Source organism: Schizophyllum commune (genome assembly GCF_000143185.2).
Source record: "Schizophyllum commune H4-8 unplaced genomic scaffold SCHCOscaffold_5, whole genome shotgun sequence".
NCBI classification, from domain to species: Eukaryota; Fungi; Basidiomycota; class Agaricomycetes; order Agaricales; family Schizophyllaceae; genus Schizophyllum; species Schizophyllum commune.
Genome location: NW_026089542.1, coordinates 3231445 through 3248671, shown reverse-complemented (window position 1 = coordinate 3248671; position 17227 = coordinate 3231445). Strand labels below are relative to the sequence as shown.

The following is a 17227-nucleotide window of genomic DNA, read 5'->3' as shown; positions in this document are numbered from 1 at the left end:
TCTTCTTCATCTCCCCCTCCTTGTCGATGTTCCCCTTCTCTTGAATGCCCATGTCAGTCGGTAAGTCGTTCAAAGCGTACAGTCGACGCAGTCGTGCGATCGTGCAGAAGCCTCGCTTCCGTGCGTTTGACTCGTATGCGTAGCGCGGTGTGGGTTTAGTAGGATGCTATATGTGTGGTCCAGCGTGCAATACGCAGAATAGTCTGTTCAAGTGCTTTCCAGCAGGGTGCTAAGCGCTGTAGCCCCCGGCGAAGCACTGTGGCGTGATTCTCGTGGCGATCGGGCGAGCGGGGTGAGTCAAGCGCGCGGCGGACGACTGGGCGTCGATCGCGGGCCAAGACCGGTGCACTCGAGCAAACGGGCCCGGCGCACTGGGTGCGGGCGAGGCTAGGGAGCGCGGGAGCAATGCCTGTGAACGTCGAGGCGAGGCTAGGGGACGTGGGGCAAAGCCCGTATGCACGGGGGAGAACCAATGCACCCAATGTACGGGGGAGGACCAATGCACTCAGTGAGGCGCGCAAACCTCTCACCAACGAACGTAACAGACAAGGACCAAGAATGCACAACTCGAGCCCGTTATCACCCCCGCATCGTGCTTTCTGACGCTCGAGAGACCCCGACGGGTTCCCACTGAGTTCCATCGCGTGTGGTCGTACTTCCCGACGGACCGACGAAGACAGGGGAAACACTCGCCAGGAGGACAAGTAGCCGGTATGTCGGGGCGAGGATGCCGATCTGTGGGTGGATGTGGGTGGTGGCGCGCCGATGAGCACGGAGCTATACCCAGTTCAAGGACTTGAGGTCGGTTCAGTATCTCGATTCTCGAGCTCTCAGCAGGGTGAACATGCTCAAGGACACACGGGATCGTACTTCCTGGCCCCCTTGGAAGATATGCAAAGCCTGACGACGCAGGCGAAAGATGTACATTACAGGCTACCGTAGATCCAAAGGCTGAGTATGAACAAGACATGGACAAGTCCGGGATGCAGCGTATATGAGGGAGCACATGCCAATCGTTCTCTTAGAACAAGTCCTCCAACGTCATCTGCTTGACGATATCCTATAAGCGCACTCGTTAGCCAAGAACGATGGACGCTGAGAAGGGTAACCGGTGCGGGAGGAATGGCGAAGATAGATCCCCTGGGTGGAAGACTCAGACACGCACCGTATTCGACACCATCAGCGCGAACTCCTCGAAGCTGAGCTTCCCGTCACCGTCCTTGTCCGCCTCCATAATCGTCTTGTCGACGATCTGCTGCAGTTGTTGGTCCTAGGAGGGGTGTTAGCGTGAGGTGGTACAGTACGCAACAGCGCAGGTGATACTCCATGACACGGTGCAGTGTGTGTCATATCGAGTATGGCGTCGACGTAACACGAAGTAGAAACGCACCTTCAAGTTGTTCCCCACCATCATCTTCAGCACCAAGAAGAGCTCGCCGTTCGATATGTACCCGTCCCGGTCGACGTCGTAGACCTTGAAGGCGACTGCAGCGAAGGGCGTCAGTCCAGTGCTTCGACGATTACATCGCGACAGCCGGTGGAAGGCATGCAAACGAATGCCGAGCTATGGTTCCCAGCGGTCGAGTCGCGTCCGCAAGACAACGGTACAGCCGAAAGATGTCAGAGCGACCACGCACACTTCAGCTTCTCGTCGCGTCCTCCCCTACTGCTGAACGCGCTGAGGCCACCGACGAATTCCTGGAAATCAACCGTCCCGCCGCCGCTATGGAAGATATGAGTATGGCCAGTGTGGTTGTCGTGTGAACGGAACGCACTCTTCATCGAAGATCGCGATCATGCGCGACGCGAGCGGGTTCGTCGCGATCTGTGGTATTTGCAAGAATTCCTCGCGGTCGATTGAGCCGGAGCGGTTGCTGAAGGGGAAGTATGCATTGTGAAATTGATGAATACGGCAGGGTAAGGGTGTAGAGAGAATGATAGTGTGGTAGATGGTGTATATAGCGGTGGCGGAGGTAGCAATGAAAGTGAACGTCAGCAAGCTAAACTACAGCAATCTGAAAACGCACCTGTCCAGTTTCATGAACCGCTTCTTGAGGCGGTCCAGCTCCTGCGGCGTGACTGTACACGGAACGTCAAGATCCTATCCTCATGGGAAGGCGCGCATAGTAAAGCAGCAATGCGCGCCACGGATACTAACAGTTTGACCGCCGCGACATGTCCTCCATGAACTGTGATTCTGTGGGGACAGACACACAAGGATAAGCACGCGGACAAAGTGATAAGTGTACGCGACGGACGTGTTTGGCCCATGGTGATGAGTGTGGAGGGAGTTCGTCAAGAGGTTCGTGCAGGTTTTGTTGCGTCAGATGCAAGTCCAAAGCGTCAGATGCAGGCTCAGGGCGTCAGATGAGAGGCGGGCCGGTCGTAAGCGCAGTCGATGGACAGGAGAAACGGAGCCCGCAAGCTGTGGGCGAGGCGATGGTGGCAATCAGGAAGGACGTGCGGTGCCCTCGGTCCTGATCCAAGCGCGTACTCCAGCGCGCCACGTGATGCAACTTTAATCACCTCCCCCTCGTCCCGAACGGCCATCTGCTCGTCGGGCTCTCCTTACACGACGACGTACTCTTGCATATCTGACAATTCTATCCCAACGACTCTGGAAACTCCCTACCGACTCCCTACTCACCATGACCGACCGTCTGTCCCTCGACGAGGAGGCGCGGTTGTACACCACGAACGCCCAGCGCGAGAAGTACAACAACCTGGCGACGCTCTTCGGCATCATCGTTGCGCTTGATTACTTGGAACGCGCCTACGTACGGGACTCGATCACAGCAGCGGAGTGTGTATCTGAGCTTGCTTTCGAATCTGCATACCTTTGATCCCCCACATCGCCACCGTCCCTATGACCTGCCATACCCTGCTTGCTGGCTCGCGCGTCACTGTCCCATACATTGTATACCTCTCATCACGCATATGCTAACGCATCCCTGGAGAGATACTCGCCCGCATGCACACGTCTCCTCTCGCAGTACAAGACCATGCTGAAGCTCGTCGCGGACGACGTGCCGTCGGTAGAGCAGTTCATGTCGAGGTATAGGGTGAGTGCTGCTAATATCACTTGCTTGCTCGCCCCGCTGCGCCCGAGTGCGTTCGCAGCATCGAGTCCGTCGAGCTAACGACCACGCAGATGGACCACCCCGCCGCCCTACATCGCATCCAGGTCGGCGTCCCCGCGACTGTCGAACACTCGAGCGAGGCCGGACCAGAGACGGGCAAGTGGGTTGCGGAGACGACGCAGGTTCGTGAAGTCTCTCCCCTCCACGCTAAAACCTCCCACTGCCTTCCCAATGCCCCATCCACCCTCGCTAACAATCGTGCCCTCCTTACAGAGCTTCATCACCTTCATGGACGCGCTCAAGCTCCGGCTGCGCGCCAAGGACCAGCTGCATCCGATCTTACAGGAGCTCGTCACGAGCTATGCGCGCTTCAAGGGGAGCAAGGATTGGGAGGGGAGGAGTCGGATGGTGGCGTGGTGAGTGCGGGTCGTTTCTTGGTTGTTAGAGGGATGGTATTGCGGTTGGGGCGCGTCGTGGTGTCAAGGGCTATGGTGTCGGTGTTGGCATTGGGCGATTTGCGCATCTGGTGGTCGGCGGCATCTCGTGTGGTGCGAGCACTCCTTTGGCGCCGCCGTCTCATTGCGCCGGGGTGTGCGTGTGTGCATGCGTCGCGTTGCTTTGTGGTACCTCGGCGCGTGCATCATGGATGATGCCTCCGCGTCGCCCCCGCTCGTCCCCTTCATGCGATCTTCTTTGAGTTCCCCTTCCTGCGATCTTCGAGTTCCCCTTCATGCGTTCTTCGAGTCCCTCTGCCTCTCGCGCCGCTTAGTCCCTCTGCCTCTCGCACCGCTTAGTCCCCCCGCCTGTCGCGCCGCTTAGTCCCTCCTCTGTCGCGCTGCTTACACCTATCCAGGCTCATCACGCTCAACGGCATGAAGGCGTCGGAGGAGATCACGGAGGAGCAATCGCGGCAGGTGAGGGTCATCCTCTGGTCTTGGTCTCCAGTCGAGATCGGTGCTCGGTCTCCACTCAAGATCGGTGCTCGGTCTCCATTCAAGATCGGTGCTCGGTCTCCATTCCAGAACGGTGCTCGGGATTCATTCAAGATCGGTGCTCGGTCTTTATTCAAAATCGGTGCTCGGGCTCCATCCAAGATCGGTGCTCAGTCTCCATTCAGGATCGGTGTTCGGTCTCCATCCAGTGTTGGTGTTTGTCGAGACCGAGCCGTCTGACCTTGCCTTCCTTCCAGCTGCTCTTCGACGTCGACCACGCCTACGCGGAGTTCTTCCGCAGCTTGAGCGACAAGAAGGAGGGATGAGGAGGGTGGGCGTGGAGGTGTGGCGGGGTCGCATGGGCGAGGTGGTGATAGCGTGTGGAATTGGAAGGGGCGTTGTGCTCGAAGTGTACAGATGAAAGCATGTAAGTGATCGAAGATACCAATGGACGCTGTACAGTATCGCAGGGCTCCTCGAAGGCGGCGGACTGAAGCAGTTGATCGACAACAACTCGAAGTACTTTCGTGAGTGTTTCTAGGAGCGAAAGAAGCGCTCCAGGGGATTTTCATGACCGAGAGTGTGGGCGTACACGATTCGGTACGTAATGGCGCGGCAGGGTGGTTAGCTGCTAGGCTGGTCGGCAGGCCGGTGCGTGCACCAGACACCTGCCAGACACTTCGCCATCGGAGTCTAGCAACGTGGCAGCAACGTATTGACTGGCGCTGCAAACACGCGTTCTCAGCACTTGAGAAGCCCTTCCAGACCCATAGATCACCTTGACCTCCTTCCTGTCGGACGACACTACGTGGGTATCATGGACAGCGTCGATCCGATTCCTCTTTTCAGTAATGCGAGCGCGTCAACCCTCCCTCGAGCCTCATTGACCACGCTCATTGTGCGCGACTCGAGGAGTTGGCCTTCTGTTTTGCTTCCTTTCGTCGAGCCACTCAATGGTACTGGTGGCGAGTCAGTCGATCGGGTACGTGTGCAATACTGCTAGCTGTTCCCCCTCTTACGGTTCTACAGTCAAGCGCAACGATATCGCCTGATGGGCAGCACCCTGCCTTGCTCTCCTGCTGGCGCAGAATCGAGGCGCAAATCAATTCCGAGCGACAACTTCCTCATCTCGGACCAGATTCCCACCATCGTGTCCTGGGGCTCGGTCTCGGGGATCTGTTGGCGCAAGTCGTACCCGGATCCAACGTACAGTACGTGCGCTTTACTTCTGAGATGGGCTCAAACAAACGATACTACCACAGCTTCATGACATCGTTCCTGCCTTGCGTGTTCTCTGGCCACTCGCACAACGTGGACATCCATACTTTGCCACAGCGAGAGACCGTGACAGCACTCCTCACCCTCCCGATTGATCTCCTCGGCGTCACCGCGTCGGAATCCGAAGAAGAGTCAGAGTCAAACGACAATGAGTCCAGTCGCCTTTCTGACATGCAGGACGATCTGGACGATGAAGGAAGTGCTTCAGCCGTCTCAACCCTCTCTTCCTATCAACGCTCGTCTCAGCAATTCTCGAGCGGCTCGTCAGAGCTAGTCTATGGCAGCGAAAGCAGCAGTCTCGTTCCTTCTACCTCGTCGGACACCTTTTCTGAAGCACATCTTCTACTGCCCCGATATCCCAGCGACTGCATCCCTGTTGCTGCGTTCTGCATTGCCACCTATGATGAAGTCTATGGCATCGTGGCCAGCGCGTTGATGCAAAGACACACTCTTGGCATTGACGCTCCGCTGCTTTCTCTTGCTTTTTCCCCGGACACTTGGAAAGTACAGCTTGTAATCGGCTGGCCATCATCGCGTACAAATCACGACTGCGTGAGTTTTTCGTCTCGTCGACGTTGTGAGCTACATACTGACATACGTTCACCCTCTGAAGGTAGATCTGCACATCGCGCATGCACCTTTGACGCAGGGAGAGGATCATGGCCTAGGTGTCTTTGACGTCTCCAACTTCGCTTCGCTACATGCCCTGGTCAATTTTCTCGTCGCCCATGCCCCCGCTCTTGCGACTCCGGTGGCAAATGCACAAGAGCTGATACGAAGCCAGTCGCCACCAGAGCGTCCGGTATTGCGAGCTGATGGCGCCGCAGTGGGATCGGCTCGTCTCGATTTTCGGACTCGTATCGAGGCCTGGCTTCGGGGCTTCAGGTCAGGGACTTCACTCCGCTCACAACGCGCCTGGCTGACGATTTGTGTGAAGCTCATCAGATTTACCCGATACGTTATCTCAGGAAGAGCGGTACGTCGTCTGTGATGGACTCTGGACATTATTGACCAACGGAAAGGCCGCGGGAGCATGCGCAAGTAAAGTAGGTGTTCAGGAACTCCGCTGTTCCTCGAGTTTAACTATCGCGCTTCTCTCAGCACCTCCGGCCTGTAAGACAAGCTATCTCTGCTGACGATAACGATCCTAATAATTTCTGACGGCTAGCGACTTGAAAGACCTGAAGGACGAGCGGGACAAGATCTTGCAGGATATCGCGAGGTGTGTTGTCAATTTTGGCCTATACTTCACCGCCACTCATACCTTTTTTCAGTCCTGATGAATGCAGCGTCCTTGTGTACGTGCAGTCCCCTGAGTGTCCGCTTCTATGCAACTGAAAATGAAACTGATCTGAAGTTTCTATCCTGAGTATCGTCAAGGGCGACGCATGACATCGTATGTACACCACCTCTCGCGTGCTCGCCCGCAATTGACATCTCGTTTGGTAGAGAGAAAAGCTATCCCGCTCCGGCCGACGTGACAGTGTTCGAAGCTCTGGTTGAGAACAACGTCGTGTTGCATGCGTGGCCCACCCCAGATTTTCCCGATGATCTATCCGGGATCAACATGACGAAGATGATCTGCGAAGATTATGTCTATGCCTACAAGTTTCCGGAGTCCATTGACAGTGATGCTTCGGTCGGTCTTTCGGTATGTCTCGCTGTCTTCAAGTTTGCTTTGTCTCACTGTTGTCAGTCGCAAAATTCGCAGGCCTGGGATGATTATACTCATGCCGTTGCCGAAGACGACAGACTACGCGACGCAGCTGGCATTCCTCCAGTCAGAGTCACCGCTGCCTCGCGGCTTGATATACTGCGAATACTGCCTGAGGTTGTCCGCATTTGCGAGAACGCGCAACGCGATGTCCATCCAACGGGATCACGGCAAAACTGGGATGCGCTCCTCCAGCTATGCCTCCAAGACGCAACAAACGTTGCGCTCCCATTCTCGCATATCCGGTATGCGCTTGAATATCGTACCTGTATTGCTATCACTGAGGCGGACGGTTTTGCAGATCGGATCGCAGTATACCTTTTCCTCGAAATGCCTACTGCGACGCGACGCACAAGAATCCCTGGTCATTCACGAGGCAAGAGCCTCTTACGCGTCCGTTCCGTGAAAACTTCTACGGTTTGCGCTGGTGTCCTCCTAAGGTGTCTCTTAGCACGGGGCCTGCTTGGCTTCGGCGAGCCAGGGCAGAGTTGCAAGAAACGATAGCGGAGGAGCTTTCCTCACGAGTGAACTGTGCGGGTGATTGGATGATCAGGCAGGTTGAGGAGAAGTCGCTCTATGGCGGCTTGCTTATCAACCTGCGCGTGCTGGATTCCGCCGCCGAGGCTTCCTGCGACACTGTTGCTTTCCTCTCCATCTCTGACGTGTTCTGCGTCGACCGAGCAGACAAAGAAAGTGTGCGACTGATTGCGGAGTTCAGCATCATTGGGAGATATACTCCGAACCGACCCTCGCGCCATTCTTTCACTTGGAACGACGCAGGCAATGCGAGGGCTCTGAACGCGACATACCCTTCCAGCCAGGAAGATGAAAACATGACTTCCAGTGACGACTATGCAGAAAGCTACAATGGTCAGTGGCGCGTTCTTCTGGCTCAGCCTTTTTACTCAGCAGCGCGACAGAGCTACCACTGCCGCTCCTTTGGCTCGAAGATAGCATGGTGCACGGGAGCTTCGACGATGCGTTCAATCAGTCGCGCTACCGTATCCTCTCTTCCGGTCGCTTCTTGGCAGCCCTGGGGATCTATGATCTTCCCATCTTCGCTATCGCCACGGCAGGGTCAAAAGCCCATCTTCTCTGCGGCTGGGCGACGAAATCCGCCCCCAATCCCGAGGTGAGTACGCCCTCTCACGCATGCCCATTTCGAACTGACATTTATTCGTAGCCTTGTGACGTCCTCGTGCATATTGCAGATATCAATTGTCCCGTTTGGGACCTCCAAGACACCAACGAGGCTATCAAATTTTGTGCTTTTCTTCTTCGACTCCGCCATCTGCACGCGCGCAGGCTTCGAGAGGCGTTTGACGCGTGCAGAGAAGAGTTTACCCACGCATGGCAATGCGACCCGACCACTCGCCGCTTCCAGTGGACCTTGCAACACCAGCAGCGCGACGCCCTACTTAAGGACCTGTATGTAAAGCGCAAAACGCAGGAAGACAAGTCAAGATATTGGCGTCCAAGAATACACGAAGTCGAGGAGTTGATGGAGGCTTTGGAAGTTCCCGCCGCTGCGGAGTCCTCTGTACTTGCGCGCGTGTGAGCACCGGACGACAGGGCTCGGCGCATGGATTCGGAAGAGCCCGATGAGCGCCAGAAACACATAACCTCTTTCCGCAGAAGGATCATGTAGTTCTGCTACCACGTGTAGCTTGAGTAGGTCGGTTCGTGAGCGGGCGGCGCAAGGCACTCATAACGACAATTTTCGTTGTGCTCGAATCTCAGATGTATGAGGAACAGCAGCGGTCTGGTAGGTGTCGAGCGGCACGCCGACAGGATTTGGGCTGCCCTACTAGATACAAGGGCAAGTACGTCAGCATGTCTTGACGTGCAGGGAATACATTGAATTCTGGTAGTGTGACAAAGGGATCGGGCGTGAAAACAGACTTCCGTTTTGCACATCCTCCCTCTAGTAGAAAGACATCCTTTCCTCTCCATCGAGAGACAAATAGAGCGGCAGGAAAAAAGAGGAACAACTACGTAACGACACCAGCAGGATTCGAACCTGCGCCCTCAGAGAGGAAGAGATTGAGATCATTCGAATCTCTCGCGTTAACCACTCCGCCATAGTGCCGTGGGATGGTAAGAGCTCCGTATATCCCTTGTCAGACATGTGCATGCTCAGGCCCACCATGGACGCTTTCCCCGACCGACGGTGCACGCAACAGCACGTTCGAGATGCTACAATACAAGTATGTACTTGGTACTGATGATGGGACCGGAGATCTTGCGCCATCGACGAATACGATGACCACTCCCAAGCAGTCCCCGTCGGTCCCATCAATTCACTCGGACCGTCCATGCCCTACGCTTTCCCGCTCCTGGATTGTTGTACGCCTAGCATATAACAGTACCTTACAGCTCATCCTTCACATTGCCCTCGTCGACCGGCAAGCAGAGCGCCGGCGTCGTCGCCGTGTACTGGTACTGGCACTTCTCGAGTTCGGAGACGCTCGTAATCGCGTTGTCAGTGCCGCAGGTGAGGACGACCTAGGGACGCATTAGCGGGGCCGCGAGTAAGGCCAAGGGACGAGGAAGGAGAGCGATTGTTGCGCATAGCGGCGGACATGAATCATTAGAAGGCAACTCACCGACACTGTCCGCTCCGGCCCATTCCAACAGCGCGCGCCCTTCGTGTAAAGCTGCTTTGAGTAGTACTCGGGCGTGCCCTTCTCCGCGTCGGTGTTCCACGAGCCCCATTTACTATCGTAGTTCGTCAGTCACTGGCATCGCGCAGACTATTGAACTATCGTGCTCACCCCAGGCTGAAGTTCGACCCGCCCTTGAGCGGCTTCTGCTTCGCCTCCTTGAAGAAGCACAATTCATACTTGTAGCTGAAAGAACGCCAAGTCAGCAAGGTTGCGCGTTGTCTCCTCTATTATGATGGTGACGGAAGATGATTAAGGAACGCAATACGCACTCGCCCATCTCCCGCTCGATGCACAAGTCCTGCAACTTCTTCCACTCGCCCTCCGTTCCGTAGCCGGCGGGATCGCTCAGCTTCGCCAGCTGCTCGTCCGCGTCCTTCTTATCCTTCTCTACCTTGGAAAGCGCCTTCTCGGCAGATTGCAGGGCTTGGCGGGATTTGGAGGTGTCTGGGAGGATTAAGTTGGAATTAGGCGCTTTGGTCGGAGGGCACACGAGATATATGATGGAAGAGAGGAAGGTGTGAATACAGAAGGGGCCACACGCACCGGTACCACTGGGCGAGTCCGTCTGAGGCTTGATGATCCCAAATGTCTGCAGCAATACTACGAACGCGTCCTTGAAGTCCTCGTACGCAGGGATGACGGAATCTGGCAGGTAGGCCGCGAGGTCAAAGACTGAACACGCATCAGCCCCAAATGCCACGAACTCCGCGCATGCACTATACACTCACTCATCGATCCATCCGACGCCGCAGACCCATCCTCCGACTCCAGCAGCAACTCCACATAATCCATCTTCAACAGCTCATCCAGATCCTGCTCCAGCTCCTCCAACGTCCACTCGTCCTCCGGGATCTTCTCATCCTTCTTCGCTTTCTCCTTCTTTCCCTTGTCACCCGCCTCTTCCTCTTTCGCCGCCGCATCCGCCTCCACGCCCACATGCGGGAGACCCGCATGCTCCTCCCACGCGCGCACGGCAGCGAGCACGGCCATGTCCTGGTAGTTCGGGTTGTACCCCGAGCGGAGCGTGTCGAGGATCTCGCCGAGCTGCTTCTCGGCGGCGGCGCGCTTCTTGTACTCGCGCTGGAGGGACTTGAGCGCGGAGGCGTGCTCGAGAAGGGTTTGGAAGACGGCTATAGAGCAGGTCAGTTAATGCACATAAGGAGAGGATGAGGGGAACGCACGCGACTGCTTCTTGCGTTCAAGGGCGGCGGCTGAGATGGACTCGGCGCGGTCGGCAATGTCTGAGGGTGGATGAGTACCAGGGAAGCGATACGGCGATGAGGAAATGCGTACCTCGCAAGCGCTCGACTTCCTTCGCGCGCACAGCGATCTCATCCGCGAGGTTCTGCACAAGACCCTCCAATCGCTTTTTCTCCTTCTGCGCGTAGGCGATGTAGGAAGAGCGGATCTTCGAGCCCTATTGTAAGCGTCAGCATACCGCGCAGTGTACAGGCATAAGACAGACGTACGGTCTTCTGTATCTTGAGCTCCTGCGCGCGTTTCTGACGGTACGCCTCGCCTACTTCCTTGCAGGTGTTCGGACACACGCCGGGCGCTTCGTCGCTACCGTCACAGCATTCAGCCTCTATACCGTGTGAGTAGGTAAGCAGGATTTCAAGGGGGGAACATACCGCATATGCCATCGTTCACGCGTGAGCTGGGGATGGTGGCGCCTATATGCCCTTCATTCCTGCAGTAGAACGTGCTATTCGGGCAAGCCGAGGTTCCTGCGCACAATGAATACAGGTCAATCAGAGAGGGAGTGCTACATACCTGGCTCATCACTGCCGTCCGGACAGTCGCACGAATCGTCGTTTACAAAGTCCCAAGGGATCTCCTTCGAGCCATCAAGACATCTCCACTTCCCCGACGCTTGGGGTGAGTATTTCAACAGTAAAGCGGGGGGCACGCCCAGCGTCTTCTCGTACGCTGCGAGCACTGGGCTCAAGATGGGGAGAAGGAGGAGCGCGGCGCGCATGACGGCGGCAAACAAGGTCGCAACGCGGGGCACCGTGGACGTGTCGCCGCCAAGCTCGGCGCGCCTGCCCGAACGATCCGGCCACGTGCGGTAACGCGTAATGTCACACCGTGACTAAATTATCAGAGCCTGCCGTCGAGCAGGTCCTCTCTCCAGCGACGACCAAGGCCAAATGGTGAGCCCCGTCCCTATGTCTCGACGCCGGACGCATCCCCCACCACCCAACTGCTGCTGTCGAGCAGCGCGCGCTCGCCAGACCGCTCTGTTGCGCTGGATTGCGTCGACTTCCCCCAGATGACAGACCCGCCCGATTGCTCACACCCGCCCCCAGGCGAAAGCAAAAGCCACTCAGGCCGCCTCCAGTGGCGGCAAAGCTGCCAAGAAGAAGAAGTGGTCTAAGGGCAAGGTCAAGGACAAGGCCCAGCACGCCGTCGCCGTCGACAAGCCGCTGTTCGACCGCATCATCAAGGAAGTCCCAACCTTCCGCTTCATCAGCCAGAGCATCCTCATCGAGCGGTTGAAGATCAACGGCAGCTTGGCCCGCGTCGCCATCCGTCACCTCGAGAAGGAGGGGCAGATCAAGCGGATCGTGCACCACAGCCAGCAGCTCATCTACAGTGAGTCGCTAACAATTTTATCGCGCGCGATGGGCACTGATCTTCCTCCCCAGCTCGCGCAACAGCATCAGATTAGAGCTGCTTTCCCTTCCGCTATGCTTCTGTATGCACCATATGTATCATTGCACGCACCCACAAAATTATGCTCTGCCCCAACCCACCGTCCCAATGTGTGAACCTTCGCCTCCTCCCAGATCGTAAGTACTGCACCGCTCCAAGACTGTCAACATCGGTGGCTATGTTGCTGTTGCTGCGAGTTGCTCAAACCGTGGGCTTCCTGATTGCGGGGAAGGGATACATCCGGCTTTCTTGTACGAAGGACGTACTTCCGGGGCTCTGCTTAGTACACGTCGGCCTGACTCTGCGTCCATTGCAATACAAGTTCTCATTATGTTGTCTATCGATACCGTTATATCTACATCTAGCCGCCGGGATAGCACTGCGACTGTGGGTTGTACTTACAAGGCCCTCTAGCTCTCGTTCCTCCATTCCGCAATCCTGCCCTCTACTCCTTATCCGCCTCCGCCATCTCCTTCCTCCACCTCCTCTGAATCTCAATCTGCTCCCTAAAGATCTTGTACTTCGCCTCCAACAACCGCTTCTCCTTCGCCGTCGCATTCGGCGCCACGCTCTCCCCCTGCGGCGTCATCTCCACCATCACGTCCCACAGCACCTGCGTCTGCGCCTCCGTGCCCAGCCCGCGCCCCGCCGCCTCCGCCGCGAAGCGCCCGAGCATCGCCGCGCCCAGCACGACCGCGTTGCCGCTCTCCTTGGGGAGCACGACGGGCGTGCCGCAGGTGTTGGCGAAGAGCTGCATCATGGGCCGGTTCTTGGCCTGCCCGCCGGACATGAAGATGGAGGTGATGGTGTGCCCGCGCTCGTTCATCTGGTCGACGATGTGTCGGGTTTGCAGCGCGATGGCCTCCATGGTGAGGTAGTACTTGCGCGCGAGGTCGTGGAGGCCGGCGTCCTGACGCAAAGATTAGCGAAGGGCGATCTAGATAGGAGACTTGAACTAACCAGAGTCAAACCGACGATGGCGCCACGCATTCGCGGGTCAGCGAGGGGGGAGCGATTGCCGTGCAAATCAGGGTAGAAGTGGATGTCCCTTGTGAGCTCGGTCGCATTCGCAACACCATGCTCCTTGACGAGCTCATCGAGGATGTCCTGGAGAACAACGTGGATGTTCTTGCCCTCCTGCTTAGCGCGCTCTTGCAGTCGCGGGTACGCAGCGTGGGTCGTGATCATGAAGTCGATGAGCTGACCAGTCGACGACTGGCCGCCTTCGTTCATCCACCATCCTTGGAAGACGACATCCTACAGAGATCCTTCAGCACGACGCGTCGTTAACATGGACGTCGCCTACCTTGTACGGACCCCACACACCAGGTACGAACACTCCGCGGGGTTCTGGGCTCTGCACGATATGGCACGTACTCGTGCCCGCGCACGCCGCCAATCTGTGGCGAGACTCATCGAGAGTCGGCACCACATCCGACAGCTTCCCATTCTCCACATATCTTGCCGCAACCGTGCCCATCCACCCCGCATACCTGCCGAGATCGGGTCAGCCTCAGCCCTCCCCATACAATTCAGAGTGCCCCTCACGCATCGATGAGACTGCTGCCGACGGCGGTGCCCTCGAGCAGCCCGAGCTCCTGCGCCGCCTTCTTGCTGAGGCCGTTCCCGACGGGCACACCGGCGGTAAGAACGTGCCGGTCCTTCGCGCCGATCTGCCTGAAGTCGTTGTCGACGAGCTCGCCGACACCGATCTTGCGCATAAAGTCCGGCTGCCAGCCCTCGCCGGGGACGAAGGAGTACTTGCAGGTGACGGAGCACGTCGAGCGCGTGCTGTCGCCGGTCGCGCGATAGGTGAGGAAGTCGGGGAGGTCGAAGAACTGGCATCGCGACCAGAGCTCGGGCTTCATGTGCCGCTTGAGCCAGAGCGTCTTGGGCATCTCCATCTCGAGCTGGGAGGGGAGGACATGAGCTACGTCCACATGAGAAGGGACCATCACTCACACTCATCGTGCCCCCGACGTAGTCCAGGACCTTGCTCCCGGTGCTGTTGATGAGGTCCGCCTCCGCCTCTGCGCGGTGGTCCGCCCACAGGATCACATTCCGGTCGCCGATCTGCCCCAGCTGCTCCCCCTTCGTCACCACTACCGGGTCCCCGTTCGCGTCGGTCACCGCCAGCGAGCATGTTGCGTCAAATGACAGACCCTTCACGGCTTCCGGCGCGACCTTCGCCTCCTTCAAGCACGTCTTGATCGCCGTCGAGATCGACTCCCAGATGTTGTTCGTCGACTGCTCGAAGATGCGGTGATCGTTCGGATCGCGGAATGTCTTCGTGTCGACAGTATGCGATGCGACGAACGTACCGTCGCGCTTGACGAGCCCCGCGCGCGCGGAGCCGGTCCCAACGTCGACGCCAATGAAGTAGCTCTCGGACATGGTGTTCGTGGTGGGAGTACGAGAAAAAGAAAGAGAGGGGGAGATGATGTCAATCAGTTCTCTTCCCCGGCTTTTTCCCCATAATTTCACCCCGCCGCCCCCTGGGGCGACGATGGGCCCGCTCTGCTGCAACTATGAAGCGTCGATTAGTCGGCGATCCATCCAGATAGCACATTGACCAACGTACATACAGACCGCGGCCCCGCACTTCGGTCGGAACTCATGCGATCGCGGGCGAGAACAAGCCACGGCGATTCTTCCAACGGGGTTGCATTCTAATACAGCACTACAAAAGTGATCCAAAGAACATGCAGGCGCGTGCGTTACAGAAGACTGTATGAGGAGGAAGGTGATGTTACTTAGACGACAAAAGGACCGGGGGCGTATACAGCGAAGACGGGGAACCAGAAGAATAAAATATGTATGCCATGCCATGCATCAAGCCGGCGGCGGAGACGCGGTTGCGAACGTGTACGTAGCCAATACATCGCGCTGGCGAGCGCGCGCGAAGTACGTAGCGAGCGAGAACATAAGGATGCGGATAAGATAGTGGGTGGTACCTGCGGCAAAGCGAAACCGAGCCGGGTATAGGTCGTGAGCGATGCGAACGGGCAAAGGAGTGTTAGGTCGTAAAACATGTCGTGAACTGCAGTGCGACGGGGCCGAAGCGGCAATCATGGGCTCGCCATTTGGGAGTCGTCCCCGGGTCGCATGCGAGGCGGAGTGCTGCCACCGAAGAACTTGCGAACATCCGGCGTGCGCCCACCGTCGCTATCCTCGACGATATCCATCTCGCGTATGGCGTCTCCATCCATGATCTCGTCAGCCTCATCAGCATCCTCACTGGTCGTGCTGGTGCTGTAGAGGCTGCTCGAGTCATCGGAGACGCTACCTGCGCTGGAATGCGCAGGCCGTATCGTGGGCTCGTCGTCCGTCGTTGAGCCGCCGTCCGTCTCGGTCTCGGTTTCCGTCTCGGTTTCGGTGTCGTCTCCACTACTGTACCTAGGCCGGAAAGCAGCAGACACAGAAGATGGCGCTTGCTCGTGGTTTGCATGTGGTGTCGCGCTAGAGGGATGCGTCGGAATCTGCCCGCCATACGCATCCACTGCGCCCATCGCAGGAGTCGGAGCAGCAGAGCCAGTCTGTGACGAGGACGGGATCGAGGACAAAGGAACAATGGTATGTGGCAACGGCGACGATGAGTGTTTGTGCGAGAAGAGGATGAGCTGCTCTGCATATCTCTGCATCTCATCTTGGTGGATGACAAGAGAGAAGTTGTTGAGCAGCAAGAATTGCAACTCCAGCTGGTTCAGCTCGGTGAGAGGAAGACCGCCGACCTAAGCGCTCGATTGGTCAAGGCGAAATTAGCGCAGGAAGCAGCAGACGCACCTTCGCATATCGCGAGTTAGTGTAGAACACGTCGCTAAAGAACTTGCTGGCGACCGTCACGCCAGCGATAACCAGCCGGTGGATATTGTACGAGTCGATCACGAAGGTACGCCCGGTCGCCTCGAGGCTCAGCTTCGACATGCGGTCGAAGTAAACCAGGAGCGATAAGAACACTTCGTTCGTCGTGGGGCAGTATTTGAGTATGCGCACGAGGTACGCCTCAAGCGATATAGTGGGGATGTTTCGGGCATGGAAAGTGAGGGTGCTAGAGGGCGTGGACAGCGCGGCTCGCGACGCGGTCGTCAGGGTATTCCAGACAGGCGCGCGATGATGATCGGCAGCATGGTGCGAGGCGTCCAGCCCCGACGCGCCAAGCTCGTCATTCGCAGATGCGATGTTGGAAAGCAGCTGGGCGAGGAGGCTGAGAAGCTCGGCCGACGGCAGAGAGTGGATGTCTACACGGGGCGCTGACTGTTGCATCGGTTGGGCGGGTTCTGCCTCCGTTTCCGAGTCCTCCTGCTCCTGCTCCTCCGGAGACGGCGCACGAGGCACACGCGGCGGCGGCGAGGACTGGCGATGGGGGAGTGGGGGCTGCGAGGTGGACTGCGATGACGATGACGAGGGGAGGGGCGCTGTGTGCTGCCGCTGGAGCGCGGGGAGCGGGTGGCGGGAGGTGCCGGCGCGGGACGTCGAGGGCGTGGACGAGGATGCGGCTGAGGAGGATGAGGGGATGGCAGACCCGCCGCCGGAGCTGGAACCCGCAGATTTGCGCGACTGACTCCGCGTGCGCGACGATGAGGGGCCCGACGCTCGATGCGGGACATCGGAGGCGAACGGGTGAACGAGCGCGAGCATGGTCGGAATAATGCAGTGATTTTGGGGCGAAAATGCAGGAGAGACAGATTCTAGTCTGACGGCGCGCTGTTTTGCCACAGATTTTGGACGTTCGGGAGAAAGAATCGCAATCCGGAGCCAACGTGCCTTCGTGACACGTGTGTCACGAAAGTGACGAATTTCGAACCACTCCTGCCGTCACGTCTCCTCACGTTCCTCCCCCCATCGTCACCCCAGGCACCTCTAGCTTGCTCATCCCCTCTCATCCTAGGACCGTCGTCCGGA

At 57.6% G+C, this 17227-nt stretch overlaps 8 protein-coding genes and 1 non-coding gene across 9 annotated transcripts; 3 read left to right on the top strand and 6 right to left on the bottom strand.

Annotated features, from left to right (window-relative positions):
* Nucleotides 1–837: 837 nt before the first annotated feature.
* Nucleotides 838–2467, bottom strand: SCHCODRAFT_02624602 (EF-hand). Its single transcript, XM_003036912.2, has 8 exons — nt 2259–2467; nt 2159–2197; nt 2028–2079; nt 1776–1874; nt 1638–1723; nt 1391–1485; nt 1166–1270; nt 838–1060 (listed from the first exon to the last, which is right to left on the bottom strand). The coding sequence occupies exons 1-8, from the start codon at nt 2269–2271 to the stop codon at nt 1022–1024; spliced, it is 528 nt and encodes a 175-aa protein (XP_003036958.1). The 5' UTR covers nt 2272–2467; the 3' UTR covers nt 838–1021.
* A 57-nt stretch (nt 2468–2524) lies between these two features.
* Nucleotides 2525–4574, top strand: SCHCODRAFT_02624596 (vacuolar protein sorting-associated protein 28). The gene is made up of 6 exons (XM_050345248.1): nt 2525–2803; nt 2960–3062; nt 3152–3262; nt 3354–3496; nt 3934–3994; nt 4270–4574. Exons 1-6 carry the CDS (start codon nt 2649–2651, stop codon nt 4336–4338), a joined length of 642 nt encoding a protein of 213 aa, XP_050200793.1. The 5' UTR covers nt 2525–2648; the 3' UTR covers nt 4339–4574.
* A 222-nt stretch (nt 4575–4796) lies between these two features.
* SCHCODRAFT_02748236 (uncharacterized protein) lies at nt 4797–8879 on the top strand. The gene is made up of 15 exons (XM_050347213.1): nt 4797–4994; nt 5042–5223; nt 5275–5842; nt 5904–6175; nt 6228–6266; nt 6313–6336; nt 6392–6403; nt 6459–6512; nt 6565–6588; nt 6648–6686; nt 6740–6941; nt 6987–7249; nt 7306–7874; nt 7925–8136; nt 8188–8879. Exons 1-15 carry the CDS (start codon nt 4830–4832, stop codon nt 8560–8562), a joined length of 3000 nt encoding a protein of 999 aa, XP_050200792.1. The 5' UTR covers nt 4797–4829; the 3' UTR covers nt 8563–8879.
* A 124-nt stretch (nt 8880–9003) lies between these two features.
* On the bottom strand, nt 9004–9093 carry SCHCODRAFT_t99. The gene has a single exon. It is a non-coding gene; the product is annotated as a tRNA-Ser (tRNA).
* Nucleotides 9094–9150: 57 nt separating this feature from the next.
* Nucleotides 9151–11706, bottom strand: SCHCODRAFT_02624593 (uncharacterized protein). Its single transcript, XM_003036911.2, has 11 exons — nt 11444–11706; nt 11302–11397; nt 11140–11255; nt 10964–11087; nt 10852–10911; nt 10399–10800; nt 10214–10342; nt 9940–10114; nt 9779–9853; nt 9611–9722; nt 9151–9509 (listed from the first exon to the last, which is right to left on the bottom strand). Exons 1-11 carry the CDS (start codon nt 11646–11648, stop codon nt 9375–9377), a joined length of 1629 nt encoding a protein of 542 aa, XP_003036957.1. The 5' UTR covers nt 11649–11706; the 3' UTR covers nt 9151–9374.
* Nucleotides 11707–11802: 96 nt separating this feature from the next.
* On the top strand, nt 11803–12426 carry SCHCODRAFT_02624592 (40S ribosomal protein S25). The gene is made up of 3 exons (XM_003038266.2): nt 11803–11823; nt 11980–12265; nt 12319–12426. Exons 1-3 carry the CDS (start codon nt 11821–11823, stop codon nt 12339–12341), a joined length of 312 nt encoding a protein of 103 aa, XP_003038312.1. The 5' UTR covers nt 11803–11820; the 3' UTR covers nt 12342–12426.
* A 205-nt stretch (nt 12427–12631) lies between these two features.
* On the bottom strand, nt 12632–14974 carry SCHCODRAFT_02624588 (Pentulose kinase). Its single transcript, XM_003036910.2, has 6 exons — nt 14907–14974; nt 14288–14851; nt 13874–14235; nt 13632–13818; nt 13286–13582; nt 12632–13235 (listed from the first exon to the last, which is right to left on the bottom strand). Exons 2-6 carry the CDS (start codon nt 14717–14719, stop codon nt 12771–12773), a joined length of 1743 nt encoding a protein of 580 aa, XP_003036956.1. The 5' UTR covers nt 14720–14851; nt 14907–14974; the 3' UTR covers nt 12632–12770.
* SCHCODRAFT_02731730 (uncharacterized protein) lies at nt 14626–15397 on the bottom strand. The gene is made up of 2 exons (XM_050347131.1): nt 14911–15397; nt 14626–14851 (listed from the first exon to the last, which is right to left on the bottom strand). The coding sequence occupies exons 1-2, from the start codon at nt 15152–15154 to the stop codon at nt 14769–14771; spliced, it is 327 nt and encodes a 108-aa protein (XP_050200791.1). The 5' UTR covers nt 15155–15397; the 3' UTR covers nt 14626–14768.
* Nucleotides 15394–16588, bottom strand: SCHCODRAFT_02501181 (cyclin-domain-containing protein; the record flags this gene model as incomplete). The annotated part of the gene is made up of 2 exons (XM_003036909.1): nt 15394–16056; nt 16109–16588. The coding sequence occupies 2 exons, from the start codon at nt 16586–16588 to the stop codon at nt 15394–15396; spliced, it is 1143 nt and encodes a 380-aa protein (XP_003036955.1).
* Nucleotides 16589–17227: the final 639 nt, after the last annotated feature.

What these genes read in the sequence shown, in the direction of transcription:
- SCHCODRAFT_02731730 (XM_050347131.1), bottom strand. Translation starts at nt 15,154, where the DNA reads ATGGCATGGCATACATATTTTATTCTTCTGGTTCCCCGTCTTCGCTGT. An exon ending in GAAGTGCGGGGCCGCGGTCT is followed by an intron (nt 14,852 to 14,910) that starts GTATGTACGTTG and finishes GACGCTTCATAG; the next exon opens with TTGCAGCAGAGCGGGCCCAT.
- SCHCODRAFT_02624602 (XM_003036912.2), bottom strand. An exon ending in ATCGCGATCTTCGATGAAGA is followed by an intron (nt 1,724 to 1,775) that starts GTGCGTTCCGTT and finishes TATCTTCCATAG; the next exon opens with CGGCGGCGGGACGGTTGATT. An exon ending in TGGTGGGGAACAACTTGAAG is followed by an intron (nt 1,271 to 1,390) that starts GTGCGTTTCTAC and finishes CACCCCTCCTAG; the next exon opens with GACCAACAACTGCAGCAGAT.
- SCHCODRAFT_02624592 (XM_003038266.2), top strand. An exon ending in CAGCCAGCAGCTCATCTACA is followed by an intron (nt 12,266 to 12,318) that starts GTGAGTCGCTAA and finishes CTTCCTCCCCAG; the next exon opens with CTCGCGCAACAGCATCAGAT.
- SCHCODRAFT_02624596 (XM_050345248.1), top strand. Translation starts at nt 2,649, where the DNA reads ATGACCGACCGTCTGTCCCTCGACGAGGAGGCGCGGTTGTACACCACG. An exon ending in GACTCGATCACAGCAGCGGA is followed by an intron (nt 2,804 to 2,959) that starts GTGTGTATCTGA and finishes ATCCCTGGAGAG; the next exon opens with ATACTCGCCCGCATGCACAC. An exon ending in GGGTTGCGGAGACGACGCAG is followed by an intron (nt 3,263 to 3,353) that starts GTTCGTGAAGTC and finishes CCCTCCTTACAG; the next exon opens with AGCTTCATCACCTTCATGGA.
- SCHCODRAFT_02624588 (XM_003036910.2), bottom strand. Translation starts at nt 14,719, where the DNA reads ATGTCCGAGAGCTACTTCATTGGCGTCGACGTTGGGACCGGCTCCGCG. An exon ending in GTGTGTGGGGTCCGTACAAG is followed by an intron (nt 13,583 to 13,631) that starts GTAGGCGACGTC and finishes GGATCTCTGTAG; the next exon opens with GATGTCGTCTTCCAAGGATG. An exon ending in CCATCGTCGGTTTGACTCTG is followed by an intron (nt 13,236 to 13,285) that starts GTTAGTTCAAGT and finishes TCTTTGCGTCAG; the next exon opens with GACGCCGGCCTCCACGACCT.
- SCHCODRAFT_02748236 (XM_050347213.1), top strand. Translation starts at nt 4,830, where the DNA reads ATGGACAGCGTCGATCCGATTCCTCTTTTCAGTAATGCGAGCGCGTCA. An exon ending in CGCGTACAAATCACGACTGC is followed by an intron (nt 5,843 to 5,903) that starts GTGAGTTTTTCG and finishes CACCCTCTGAAG; the next exon opens with GTAGATCTGCACATCGCGCA. An exon ending in ACGTTATCTCAGGAAGAGCG is followed by an intron (nt 6,267 to 6,312) that starts GTACGTCGTCTG and finishes ACCAACGGAAAG; the next exon opens with GCCGCGGGAGCATGCGCAAG.
- SCHCODRAFT_02624593 (XM_003036911.2), bottom strand. Translation starts at nt 11,648, where the DNA reads ATGCGCGCCGCGCTCCTCCTTCTCCCCATCTTGAGCCCAGTGCTCGCA. An exon ending in GGACGGCAGTGATGAGCCAG is followed by an intron (nt 11,398 to 11,443) that starts GTATGTAGCACT and finishes CATTGTGCGCAG; the next exon opens with GAACCTCGGCTTGCCCGAAT. An exon ending in GGGTCGAACTTCAGCCTGGG is followed by an intron (nt 9,723 to 9,778) that starts GTGAGCACGATA and finishes GAACTACGATAG; the next exon opens with TAAATGGGGCTCGTGGAACA.